This window comes from Tupaia chinensis, unplaced genomic scaffold, assembly GCF_000334495.1.
Source record: "Tupaia chinensis unplaced genomic scaffold, TupChi_1.0 Scaffold149922_1, whole genome shotgun sequence".
Classification (NCBI taxonomy): domain Eukaryota; kingdom Metazoa; phylum Chordata; class Mammalia; order Scandentia; family Tupaiidae; genus Tupaia; species Tupaia belangeri.
Genome location: NW_006209766.1, coordinates 1,578,678 through 1,590,641, shown reverse-complemented (window position 1 = coordinate 1,590,641; position 11,964 = coordinate 1,578,678). Strand labels below are relative to the sequence as shown.

Sequence of the window (11,964 nt, the reverse complement as noted above, 5' to 3'; positions counted from 1 at the left end):
TGAACCGCTTGCACCGGGTGGCACAGGTAGCACCTTTAGCGATGGTCTGGTGCGGGTGCCCTGCTGGCTCCCCCGGGCCCTGACCAGTCTCTGGCCCTCAGCACGCCCGGGCGCAGCATGTGAGGCTGCTGGTGGATGCTGAGTACACGTCGCTGAACCCCGCGCTTTCCCTGCTGGTGGCTGCTCTGGCCTGGCGCTGGAACAGCCCTGGGGAAGGCGGGCCCTGGGTGTGGAACACTTACCAGGCCTATCTGCAGGTGCGTGCTGTTCTCTGGGGGGTTGCGGGCCGGGGTCCCATCACCCTGGCCCACCCAAGCCTGCCTGGGCGCCTTGCAGGATACACACGAGCGGCTGCAGCGCGATGCTGAGGCCGCACACAGGACTGGCCTGGCCTTCGGGGTGAAGTTGGTGCGAGGGGCGTACCTGGACAAGGAGAGAGCGATGGCGCAGCAGCAAGGGATCGAAGCTCCCACGCAGCCTGACTATGAGGCCACCAATCAGAGGTAGGGCTGGGCGAGGCGGGGCTCTGGGAGCAGCACCCACACTGTAAGGAGCGCCCCCTGCCGACGAGGCTCTGGGCTGAGTACCCAGTGTGTGGGCACGTATCCCCTCTCCCTGGTCCAGGACGCCATCATCTCTCACCGGATGGCTAGCCTCTTCCTTGGGTCCCTGTTCCCTCCTTTATCGTCATCCCTTACCCCACACCCCTGCTCAGTCTTTTCTGCACTATCGGCTGGAGGGAACCTGTTAATACCTGAATCAGTTCAAACCCCTCAGTTCAGGACCAGCAGGTGGTGTAATAGTTATATCACTGGGCTCCTGCATGGTTGACCGCGGTTCCAGTCCTGGACCCTGCACTTAAAACTCAAGCAGGGCGCATGTGCGTGCCCAAGATCCTGAGAGGAGAATGGAGGAGAGGGGATTGAGGCATGGCCGTCCCCCCAGGGGGTGAGGGGGATGTGATTTCCCTCTGTCTCTCTGGGGTGATTTCGCTCTCTCTCTGGTGAAGGCACATACCTTATAGCAAAAATCTCTCTTAAATAATAACCCTCGGTTTGATCTCTTTCCAGGGTTCCTGCCACATGCTAATTAAACTCTGACTCCTTTATGTTTTTAGAATTATATATTTAATTTTACTTATTTATTTATTTATTATTAATTTGACCAAAGAGAGAAAGGGAAAGTGAGAAGGCAAGCCGCCAGGTCCAGGACTCGAACCGTGGTCAGCCATGCGTCCAGTGCCTTCATCACCACACCACCCACCGGGCCCTAAACTCTGACTCCTTACTGTGGCCCACAAGGTGCCTCGTGACCTGGGCCCTATCACTTTTCAACTTCTTCTACTCTTCCTCTCTCTCACTTCAGTCCAGTCACACCGGGCTATTGGATGATCCCAGAGCCTTTGCACTTCCTGTTCCCACTGCCTAGAAACTTCTTCAGACAGCTATATGGATCAGTCCCTCGTCTCCTGAGGTCTTTATTTCTTGGTACCTTCTCAGGGACGCACAGAGACTTACCCGAGTCACAGAGCAAGTGGCCAAGTGATGGTTGAATCTAGGCTCTTGCATCCCATAGGCTTAATAATTAAAGTTTATTTACTCATTCCATGAGTGAGATAGAGACAGACAGAGAGAGAGAGAACATCCCTGCGAGGGATGTTCTTGACACCACGCTCCAGCCTTTAGCCAGCCCTGGGCATGCATGTGCCCAGTGGATTCAGTGAAGTCTCCTGACCATTGGGAAAGCTTCCCGTGGGGATTATTTCACAGAGGGTCCTGTTTTATTGCTGTGCCATTGTCTGGCCTTACCATTATTGTTACATGTGTGTAAGAGACATAATTCGCATACCATAAAATTTGCCATTTTAAAGTGTACCATTTAGTGGAGTTTAATATATTCACACCCTCGTGTGATTCCAGAACATTTCCTAATTCTCAAACTGATTCTAGAACATTTTCTGATCTCAAAAAGAAACCCCAAGGCCATGGAACCAGCAGATGGCGTAATGGCTATGTCACTGGACTCCCATGTAGTCGACCACGGTTCGAGTCCTGGAACCAGTGGCTTAAACTCACGCTGGGCACATGTGTGTGCGTGCCCAAGATCCCGAGAGGAGAATGGAGGAGAAGGGATTGCGGTGTGGCCATCCTCCCTGCGGGGTGATTTCTCGCTTTCTGTCTCTCTGTCTTTCTGGCGAGTGCACGCACCCTGTAGCAAAAACCTTTCAAAAAAAGAAAGAAAGAAAGAAAGAAAGAAAGAAAGGGAGGGAGGGAGGAAGAAAGAAAGAAAGAAAGAAAGAAAGAAAGAAAGAAAGAAAGAAAGAAAGAAAGAAAGAAAGAAAGAAAGAAAGAAAAAAGAAACCCCAGGGCCAGCTGGTGGTATGTTGAAGGCAGCTAGATCCCACATGGGCAACTGTGTGATTCAAGTCTTGGACTCAGTGATCTGAGAAACACACTGGGCATGTGTGTGTGCCCAAAATCTCCAACAGAGAAGGAAATGGAAGAGAAGGGATTGTGATGTGACCACCCCCCATTGGGAGGTTGCTTTCTCACTTTCCCTTTCTCTCTCTCTCTCCAGGGAGCAGATGTACCTTCTGACAAATTAAAAAGAAAGAAGGAAAGAAACCCTATACCGATGGTCAGCCACCTTCCAGTCCCTCCTTCTCTTTGCCCCTGGCGACCATTTATCTACTTCTGTCTCTGTGAACCGGCCTGCTCACATCTCATCTCAACAGAACAGTGCAATGCATGGCCTTTTGTATCCAGTTTCTTTCATTTAGCATAATGGTTTCAATTTGCATGTCTGTTTAGCATGTTTCATTACTTCATTCCTTTTTAGGGCTAAATAATATTCCACGGTATGGATAAATATTATATTTATTCATTCATCAGTTGATGGACATGTGAATTGTTTTCCTTCTTTTTTTCAATAATTCTTTTTTTAAAAAAAAAAGTAGAACTCTTTATTTAATTGTATTTATTATTATTATTTAATTTGACTAGAGAGAGACAGAGGAAGAGACAGAGAGTAAGAAAGCAAGCTGCCAGGTGTGAGACTTGAACCACAGTAAGCCATGTGGAAGTTCAGTGCCTTAACCACCATGCCACCTGCAGCTCCCATTTGGACTGTTTTCACTTTTTGGCTATTATAAATAATGCTGCTGTGAACATTCACACAGACAATTTTTAAAAATAATTGTTTATTTAATTTATTATTATTATTATTAATACTTTAATTTTTGCTATAGACCATGTGCATTCACCAGAGAGAGAGAAAGCAAGCCACAAGGTCTGGGATTCGAACCATAATCGGCCATGTGGAAGTCCAGCGCCTCAATCACCACGCCACCTGCTGGCTCCACATAGACATTTTTATGTGACCACACATTTTCATTTTCTAGGGTTGGTAGACTCAGGAGTAGAACTGCTGGGTCATATGGTAACCATATGTTTTATTTTTTAATTTAATTAATTTTTTAAAGAATTATTTTATTTAACTTTATTTAAGTTGACTAAAGAGGGAGAGAGAGAGAAAGAGAGAGAGAGAAAGGGAGAAAGCAAACTACCAGGTCCAGGACTCGAACCAGGGTTAGCCATGTGGGAGTCCAGCACCCTTAACCACCATTCCACCTGCTAGTCCCCATTTGTTTCATTTTCTGAGGAACTGCAAGATGGTTTTCCAAAGTAGCTGCACCATTTTCCATTTGCACCAGCAATATATGGAAGTTGTAACTTCTCCATATCCCTTCCAACACAGTACCATTAGGTGTTAATATAGATTTTGTACAAATAATAAAGTCATGTGGTTTGAAAACCCAAATGATCTGAAGATGAGTAGACATGCTTCACTTCTACGTCTCCCCCCGACTAGTCATATAATCTCCCTGCTCCCCTACAAGTCACTTTTTTTCTTTTTCTACAGGTGTGTATGCTCACCAGGGAGAAAGAAAGAAAGAAAATGAGAAATCAGTTCTGGAGGGATAGTCACTCCACAGTTCCTTCTCCTTCATTCTCCTGTCAGGATTTTGGGCACAAATGCACACGCATCTGGCAAGTTTTCCAAGCAGGAGTAGATAAATGGTTTACCAGAGGCAAAGGGGAAGAGGGAATGGAAGGCAAAAAACATGCCAGGCATGCGTGCATCCGGGACTCAAACTACCCAGTTGGCCACGTGGGATCCAGCTGCCTTAATCTCCCCCACCTGCTGGCCTATCACTTAGCTATTTTTAAAAAATAATTATTTATTTTATTTTACTTTTATTTATATTATTATTTAATTTATTTGACCAAAAAGAGAGACAAAGAGAGAGAGAGAGAAGGAAAGTGAGAAAGCAAGCCCCCAGGTCCAGGACTTGAGTCACAGTCGGCCATGTGAGAGTCCAGCGCCTTCACCACACCACCTGCTGGCCCCATCATCATTTAATTTTTATTTTTTTAATAATTATTTTATTTAATTTTGTTTATTTATTTATTTTAATTTGACCAGAGAGGGACAGAGTGAGAGAGAGAAAGAGAAAGTGAGAAAGCAAGTGGCAAGTGTTCAGGTCCGGGACTTGAACCGTGGTTGGCCATGTGGGAGTCTAGCACCCTCAACCACCATGCCACCTGCTGGCCCCTATCGCTTAGATTTTCACATAAGCTTCCTGGTTGTGTAAATACAAAGGTACTTTCTTTTTCCTTTATTTTGTGAATGGCATCTTGTCTATACAGCACTACTTGCTTTTCTACTTAACTGTAAATCTTTATTTTTAAAGATTATTTACGTTTCTTTCTTCTTCTTACTTCCTTTCTTCTCTTTCTTTCATTTCTTTCTTTCTTTTTTCTTTTTTTCCTAGGTTTTTGCCATCAGATGCGTGCATGTGTGCACTTGCCAGAGACAGAGAGAGGGAAAATGAGAGATCATCCCTGGGGGGGGATGGCCACACCACAATCCCTTCTCCTCCATTCTTTTCTTGGGATTTGTGGCATGCATGTGTCACACACAGCTGGCATGATTTTCAAGCTGCCAGGTCGAAGACTTGAACTACGATCATCCATGTGGGAGTCCAGTGCCCTAACCACCATGCCACTTGCTGGCCCCAAGTTTATTTATTTCTAACATGAACAAGAGAGACAGACAGACAGCACTCCTGACAGGGTCCTGACACCATGATCCACCCTCAACTCAGGGAGGTCTCTGGATGCGAACCAGGAACCTTCCTGGGTCAGCCTTGCAGAGGATGGTGTTTTTACTGCTGCCCTCAGTTTGTATATCTTCATGGTGGAATAGTTTAGTAGTAACAAGCCCAGGCTCTGGAGCATCACACAGCTTGGGTTCAAATCTAGCTCAGTCACTTCTAGCTGAGCGACCTGGGGACAAAAGAGTAACCCCTTTCAGTTTCGGTCCCTTCCTCTGTGAAATAGGGATAGCATACACCTCACAGAGTAGATTGACAAATTAGATGGGGAATACGCTGTGCCCAGAAGAGACCCAAGTCCACGCAAAGAGGTTGAACTGAAGGAAACTTGGTGAAGGGACTGTTGACGGAAGTGTGGGCAAGGAATATTGAGGCACCCAGGAACTCAAGGCTGGGAAGCTGTTCTGAATGCCTCACTATAGCTAAGAGAGGGGCCTCTCTAGGGGGGCTTTCACTTCACAGAGGACACAAGCCTGAGCAAGGGAGGTCCAAGAGGCAACTCGCTGTGCTCTCTCCCCTTGCATTCGAGCTAGATCTTCTGCACAGGACTCCGTGGGTGACAAAGGACATAGAAGCCAGCTACTGAGAGACAGAGGAGGGCAGAGAACAGATCTGGGAGTCAAGGGAGAATAACCGGCATCGGAGGTGAAGTACAGGGAACGGCGCCTGACCCATAGCAAGCTTGGGTAGCATCTACCAATCTTTTTCCCTTCCCATATGTGTGCCTAGGTGGTGTCCACAGGGCATGTGAGCTTGCCAGAGAGAGACAGAGAGCGAGAGAGTGAGAAAGCACCCCACTGTGGGAGATGGTCATGCCATATTCCCATCTCCTCCATCTCGCTCTTCCTTCTTTTGGGATTTGGGGCACAATTGCACTTGCACCTGGTGTGTTTTTCAAGCCACAAGGTCCAGGACTTGAACTAGGTAGTCAGTCATATGGGATCCAGGTGCCTAAACCAGCATGCCATCAGTTGCCCTTCCCCCCCCCCATCTTTTTAAGATTTTGGCTACAGGATGCATGTGCTGGTCAGAAAGAGACAATGAGAGGGAAAGTGAGAAATCACCCTCCGAGGGGATGACCGCGCTGCAATCTCTTCTCCTCCTGGGGTTTTGGCACACTTGCACACATGCCTGGCATGATTTTCAAGCTGCTGGGTCCAGGATTTGAACTGCAGTTGACCACGTGGGAGTCCAATGCCTTAACCACCTGTTACCACCACCACCACCCCTTTTTAAAAGTTTCTTTCTCTCTTCTATGAGTGAGAGACAGAGAGAGAAGCGGGTAGCCCTCACAGCAGGGTCCCGATGCTGCCACCTACCTCTAGCCTCCAGCTGGCCCCTGGGTCATGGGCAGGTGTGTGTCTGGTGTGCTCAGGGAAGTCTCCAGCCTCAAACTGGAAGCCTTCCTGTGTGGGTTTGCCCCATAGCATGTCACGTTTGACCACCGCCCCACCATCCGGCCCTGTCCTTGTTCCTCACAACTGCATGGCACTTCACGATCCTCTTTGTGCCACAGTTCACTTGGGTCCCCGCTTGTGGACATTTGGTTTATTGTAATCCTGTCCTGTAGACAATGTGCAGTGAGTGACCTCGGGTAAATGTCCCCTTGGGCACGTGATGTGACCTTTTGCTGTGAGGCTGTCCTCATGCCAGAGACTGTACATACACCCTCTTCTCACTCCATCCTCACAAAGGAGGAAAATGGCGTGCAGAAGGAATGTCCCTTGCAGCTGGTGCAGGCAGAATGGGAGTACTCTCTGACTACACAGACCCTACCTTCGGGAGCACCCCACCTCCCCTGGGGTCTGCCCCTTGCTCATCAGGTGAGCTGAACAGAGCATCTCCCTTCAGTTACAGCCGCTGTCTGGAGCTCATGCTGACCCATGTGTCCCACCGTGGTCCCATGTGCCACCTCATGGTGGCATCCCACAATGAGGAGTCTGTTCACCAAGCAACCAAGCGGTATGAGAGGGGGGCATGGGGAAGAGATGCCCACGGGAAGGCTCCCTCCCTTTCTCTCTCTGGCTCATATTCAGGAATGGACAGAGGGTGTCGGGTGTGGAACAAGAGGGACAGTGCAGTGTTCTGGGGAGGATACTGAAAGTATTTAGGCCCATGGGACCAGCAGGTGGTGTGGTGGTTAAGGCGCTGGACACTCCCACATGGCTGACCAGGGTTCAAGTCCTGAATCTGGTGGCTTGCTTTCTCACTTCCTCTCTCTCTCTCGCCCTCTTTCTTTCTCTGGTCAAATTAAAAAATAATAATAATGAATGAATGAATAAATAAAATTAAATTAAATTAAAATAATTATTAAAAAGAAAGAAAGAAAGAAAGTATTTAGGCCCTGATCTCCTGCAGGTCCTCTAGGCCCCAACCAGCAAGGCCTTGCTGGGACACAGGAGGTCTGGGGGTTCCAGAGAAGTGACTGGGCCTCACTGGGGGAGGGGGAGAGAGTGAGGAGGCTCTAAGGGACTCAGAAGTGTGGTTATTTATCATCAAATTTGGAACTACCCCAGTATCTGAATGACTGGAACAGCTGTGTGGTTGTGCAGCTCCAGGTCCAGCCACTGTCTGGATTGGTGATGTGGCCTTTTCTATAGCATGTGGGAGCTGGGAATTCCTCCGGATGGGCCTGTGTGTTTTGGACAACTCCTGGGCATGTGTGACCACGTCTCCCTGGCATTGGGTATGTGAACGGCCCATTCCCCCATCTCCCTAACGCCATCCCCATTCCAGCCCCAGCTGCAGGCTTCATTCCCTCCCAGTCACATCCCCCTGCTGTTCCCAACCAATGTCCAGCCAAGCTCCAGTCCAGAGCCTGCACTGGCCCAGCCTCCACCCTTCCAGATAGATCTGTCTTTCCCACATCTGAAGGCCTTGCAGGCCTGTGTCTACATGTGCTATCTGTTGTTTCTGCTGGTCCCGATAATGGTGTCTTGTTTCCTGCGTGCTTTGTTCTCTTTACTGTGCTGCGCCCCAGGGCCTGACACCAGAGATTTCTGTTTCCTTCTAACAGATGCTAAAGGATAAAGAAATCCCTTCTCTTGGGACCAGCAGTTGGCGTAATGGCTATGTCGCTGGACTCTCATGTAGTCGACTGTGGTTTGAGTCCCGAATCCAGTGGCTTAAAACTCATGCCAGGCATGTGTGCATGCGTCCTCACGATCCCTAGAGGAGAGTCAAGGAGAAGGGACTGCCGCGTGGCCATCCCCCCTGGGGGGGTGATTTCTCGCTTTCTGTCTCTCTGTCTCTCTCTGTCTTTCTGGCAAGTGCACATGCCCTATAGCAAAAACCTCTCAAAAAAAAAAATCCCTTCTCCCCAAATTCCTTAATGAGGAGGTAAATTTGGGTTGCAAATGTGTGAGCGGGTTAGCCCCATGCTGCAACCTCTCAGAGATGGATTGGTCTGTTTTCTTCCCTGCTCTACTGTGGCCAAGGTCATTCTTCGGAAGTAGGGGAGGTGAGAGGAATGACCTCTCTTTCTCTTTTACTCTGTGGTGTAGTGGTTGAGAGAGCCAGATCCCACGTAACCAACTGTGGTTTGCATCTTGGCACTCATAGCTTGAAAAATACACTGAATGTGAGCATATACGTGCCCAAAATTCTGACAGGATGGAGGAATGGAGGAGAAGGGACTGTGGCGTGACCTTGTCCCCTGGAGGGCTGCTTTCTCCTCTCCCTGCCTTTCTATTTCTCTCTGGTGAGTGCACACATCCTCTGGAGAAAGACACACATCACAAAAAGCTCTTATTATAAGGCTATAGCTTTTCTGGGACCCAGCTTTATAACTCTCATGGTATTCAGGCTTTGAACCTAACCTTTTTTTTTTTTTTTTCTGGAGAGGTTTTTGCTGTAGGGTGCGTGCGCTCACCAGAAAGACAGAGAGACAGAGAGACAGAAAGTGAGAAATCACCACCCAAGGGGATGGCCACGCCGCAATCCCTTCTCTTCCATTCTCCTCTCGGGATCTTGGGCACACACACACACACGCACGCACACACACACACATGCGCCTGGACTTGATCTGTGCAATTAGCTATATGGGACCCAGCCACCTTAATCACAGGTTGCCCCCCCTCACTTTTTAAAGTTGTTTTTCTTTTTTTTTTTTTTGAGAGGTTTTTGCTATAGGGCACGTGCACTCGCCAGACAGATAAGAAAGAGAGAAACAGAAAGCGAGAAATCACCCCCCCAGGGAGGATGGCCATGCCACAATTCCTTCTCCTCCATTCTCCTCTCGGGATCTTGGGCACGTACGCACACGCGCCCGGCGTGAGTTTAAGCCACCAGGTCCAGAACTCGAACCGCGGTCGACTACATGGGAATCCAGTGACATAGCCATTGTGCCATCTGCTGGTCCTTCCCCTCACTTTTTTTTTAATCATTGGATTAGTAAACATTTTCCTCTTTTCCCAGCACTTTAATAACCTTAAGAAATTTTTTAAATGTTTGCCCCATAATTTTTTATTTTTTGTCAGTGAAAAAATTTTGTCCAACTCAACTAATCTGGCCGTGTTCTCAGAAAAGGAAGTCTCTGTTCCAGATGGGGGCTGGGCCCTTACCCATGCATGAACTTGAGCACATACCCCGCTGACACTCTCCCTACAGGGCAGGCTGGCTATGCAGTGTATAAGTCCATCCCCTACGGCTCCCTGGAGGAGGTGATTCCCTATCTAATCCGAAGGGCCCAGGAGAACCGGAGTGTGCTGTGGGGAGCCCGCAAGGAACAGGAGCTGCTCAGTCAAGAACTGCGGCGGAGGCTGTTTGGGGGAGGCCGAAGGATACCCCATTAGCACTCTGGAGGTTGTGTGGTCAATAAAGGCCCCAAGACTGCTGTCACGCTGAAGTTGCCTCTTGGAGAAAGGCTCACCTCAACCTCAGTCAGCCCAAGTTAGGGAGCCCTGAAGCTCAAGAGAGATCCTTTCTGCCTTCAGTTTTGCTATAGGATGCACATGCTCACCAGAGACACAGAGAAAGTGAGAAACCAAGCCGCCTCAGTCCCTTCTCCATTCTCCTCTTGGGGCTCTGAACATGCACACGAGCGCCTGGCGTGTTTCTCAAACTGCTGGGTCTGGGACTTGAATTACACTCAGATTGGCCACGTGGGACCCAGCGCCTTAACCACCATGCCCCTGGCTGGCCCCAGAGAGATCTTTAGATGACTCTCGAGCACAAGGCATTGCTCAAAGACTAATGAAACCTCCCCTCTCCTCTGAGGTAGCCCATCCTGGGAGGAACCCAGTCAGTCACTGACACAGGAACTTTCTTCACCCCAATGGGTGCCAAAATAAAGAGCACACCACCCAGCCACTTGTGTCAAGGGACTGGACCAGGGTCAGCAGGAGGCATGGTGGCTAAAGTGCTGGACTCCCACATGGCGATTTGAGTCCCAGACCAGCTCAAAAATCACACCAGGTGTGTGTGTATGCCCCAAATCCTGAGAGGACAATGGAGAAGGGACTGCAGCATGGCCCTACCCCATGGGGCATGATTTCTCACTCTCCCCCTCTCTGTGTCTCTCTCTGTCTCTCTCCAGCAAGCGCAGGTGCCCTACGGCAAAAAGAGAGAGAGACAGATTGGGCCAAGGCCACATGCCTGGGGTGGGACAGATGGAAGAGCCACATCACTCTCCGAGTAAACATTGATCTAGACTTGAGCAAATGGTCTTAGGGACAGAACGGTGACAACCACCACCCCAGGCCCTGCCTCACAGGGCTCAGTCCAATAGGGACAGACCCATCTTCAGACAGTGACAGCCCACAAGGGACTGGGCTCAGAAGAGGGGCAGAGGAGGCACTTGACACAGACTGGGGCGATGATCAGGAGGGCGTCCTGGAGAATTCTTAGGAACAACCAGTAGAGACAGGGAAATGAGTTCAAAGGCTGGGGATGTGTGCAAACATTGAAGTGGAGCACAGGTTAGGGACGGGGGAGAGGGGATCGCAGGGGTGGGCAAGCAGACGATGCATTCTTGGATGCTTTTTGCTGGGCGTGAACAATGTCCTAGGTGCCATAGTGAGCCAGGAGGGTTTGGTGGGTGGGGCGGGCAGGGTAGGCTTTACGGAGGGTCCCCCTGGCTGCCATGTGGAAGGAAAGGGGGCCAGTGGAGAGGACAGGAGGCTGAGAGGATGGGCTGTGGGGCTGATGGGCGAGAGGGGAAGGAGACCTGAAGGTTCTGGCTTGGAGGAGGGGACAGTGGAGCCAATCCTGAGACAGCACCCAAGAGAAAATACAGTGTGGGGGAGAGGCTGAGGACACTGTGGGATACAGTAGGTGTGAGGGCTGGCAGGGACATCTTGGAGGAGGCATCCTGTGGGACTTCCAGGTCTGGGACTCAGGAGAGAGGTGACATACTCCGTGGGGGAGGAGGGCAGCATGGAAGAAGCCAAGCAAGGACCACTGCAGGATTAGGAAGGCCAGCTGCCCACAGGAGAGCTGGGGGCAGAGTAAGCCGGAAGAAAGGACCGCGCAGAGCCCGGGGAAGGCTCTGGGGCAGGCATCGGAGTCCCTTCCAAGTCACAGGTAGAAGGGAAGCGTCTCAACGCAGGGAGGCTACTGCGCAGGCGCGGCAAGAGGTCACGGATGCGCATGCACCAGGATTCCCGCCCAGACTGACCGCTGCTGGTGCGTCCGGTCACGTGGCAGTCACGTGGTGACCCCGATCAAGCGCAACGGTAGGTACAGAGCCATTTGGACTAGGATTGGAGAACTTTCCTAGCGTTTTCGGGAACTTCTGGTCTCTGCCAGACCCCTCCCTCAGCCTTCGGGTTCCCCCCGCGGCCCCCACC

At 50.1% G+C, this 11,964-nt stretch overlaps 2 protein-coding genes across 2 annotated transcripts in view; both read left to right on the top strand.

The window, feature by feature from the left end:
* The window catches only part of PRODH2 (proline dehydrogenase 2), a 15,824-nt gene extending 5,802 nt beyond the window's left edge, over positions 1–10,022 (top strand). Inside the window, exons 5-10 of the mRNA XM_006171664.3 lie at positions 1–26; positions 102–257; positions 337–503; positions 7,028–7,138; positions 7,777–7,862; positions 9,785–10,022. The exon at positions 1–26 is cut by the window's left edge and continues 67 nt beyond it. Of these exons, the coding sequence (XP_006171726.1) occupies positions 1–26; positions 102–257; positions 337–503; positions 7,028–7,138; positions 7,777–7,862; positions 9,785–9,969 (731 nt within the window). The 3' untranslated portion in view covers positions 9,970–10,022. The remainder of the gene's footprint in view (positions 27–101; positions 258–336; positions 504–7,027; positions 7,139–7,776; positions 7,863–9,784) is intronic.
* A 678-nt stretch (positions 10,023–10,700) lies between these two features.
* Positions 10,701–11,964, top strand: part of LOC114006724 (inactive serine/threonine-protein kinase TEX14-like) — an 18,711-nt gene continuing 17,447 nt past the window's right edge. Inside the window, exon 1 of the mRNA XM_027769526.1 lies at positions 10,701–11,912. The gene's annotated coding sequence lies outside the window, so the exon portion shown is untranslated. The remainder of the gene's footprint in view (positions 11,913–11,964) is intronic.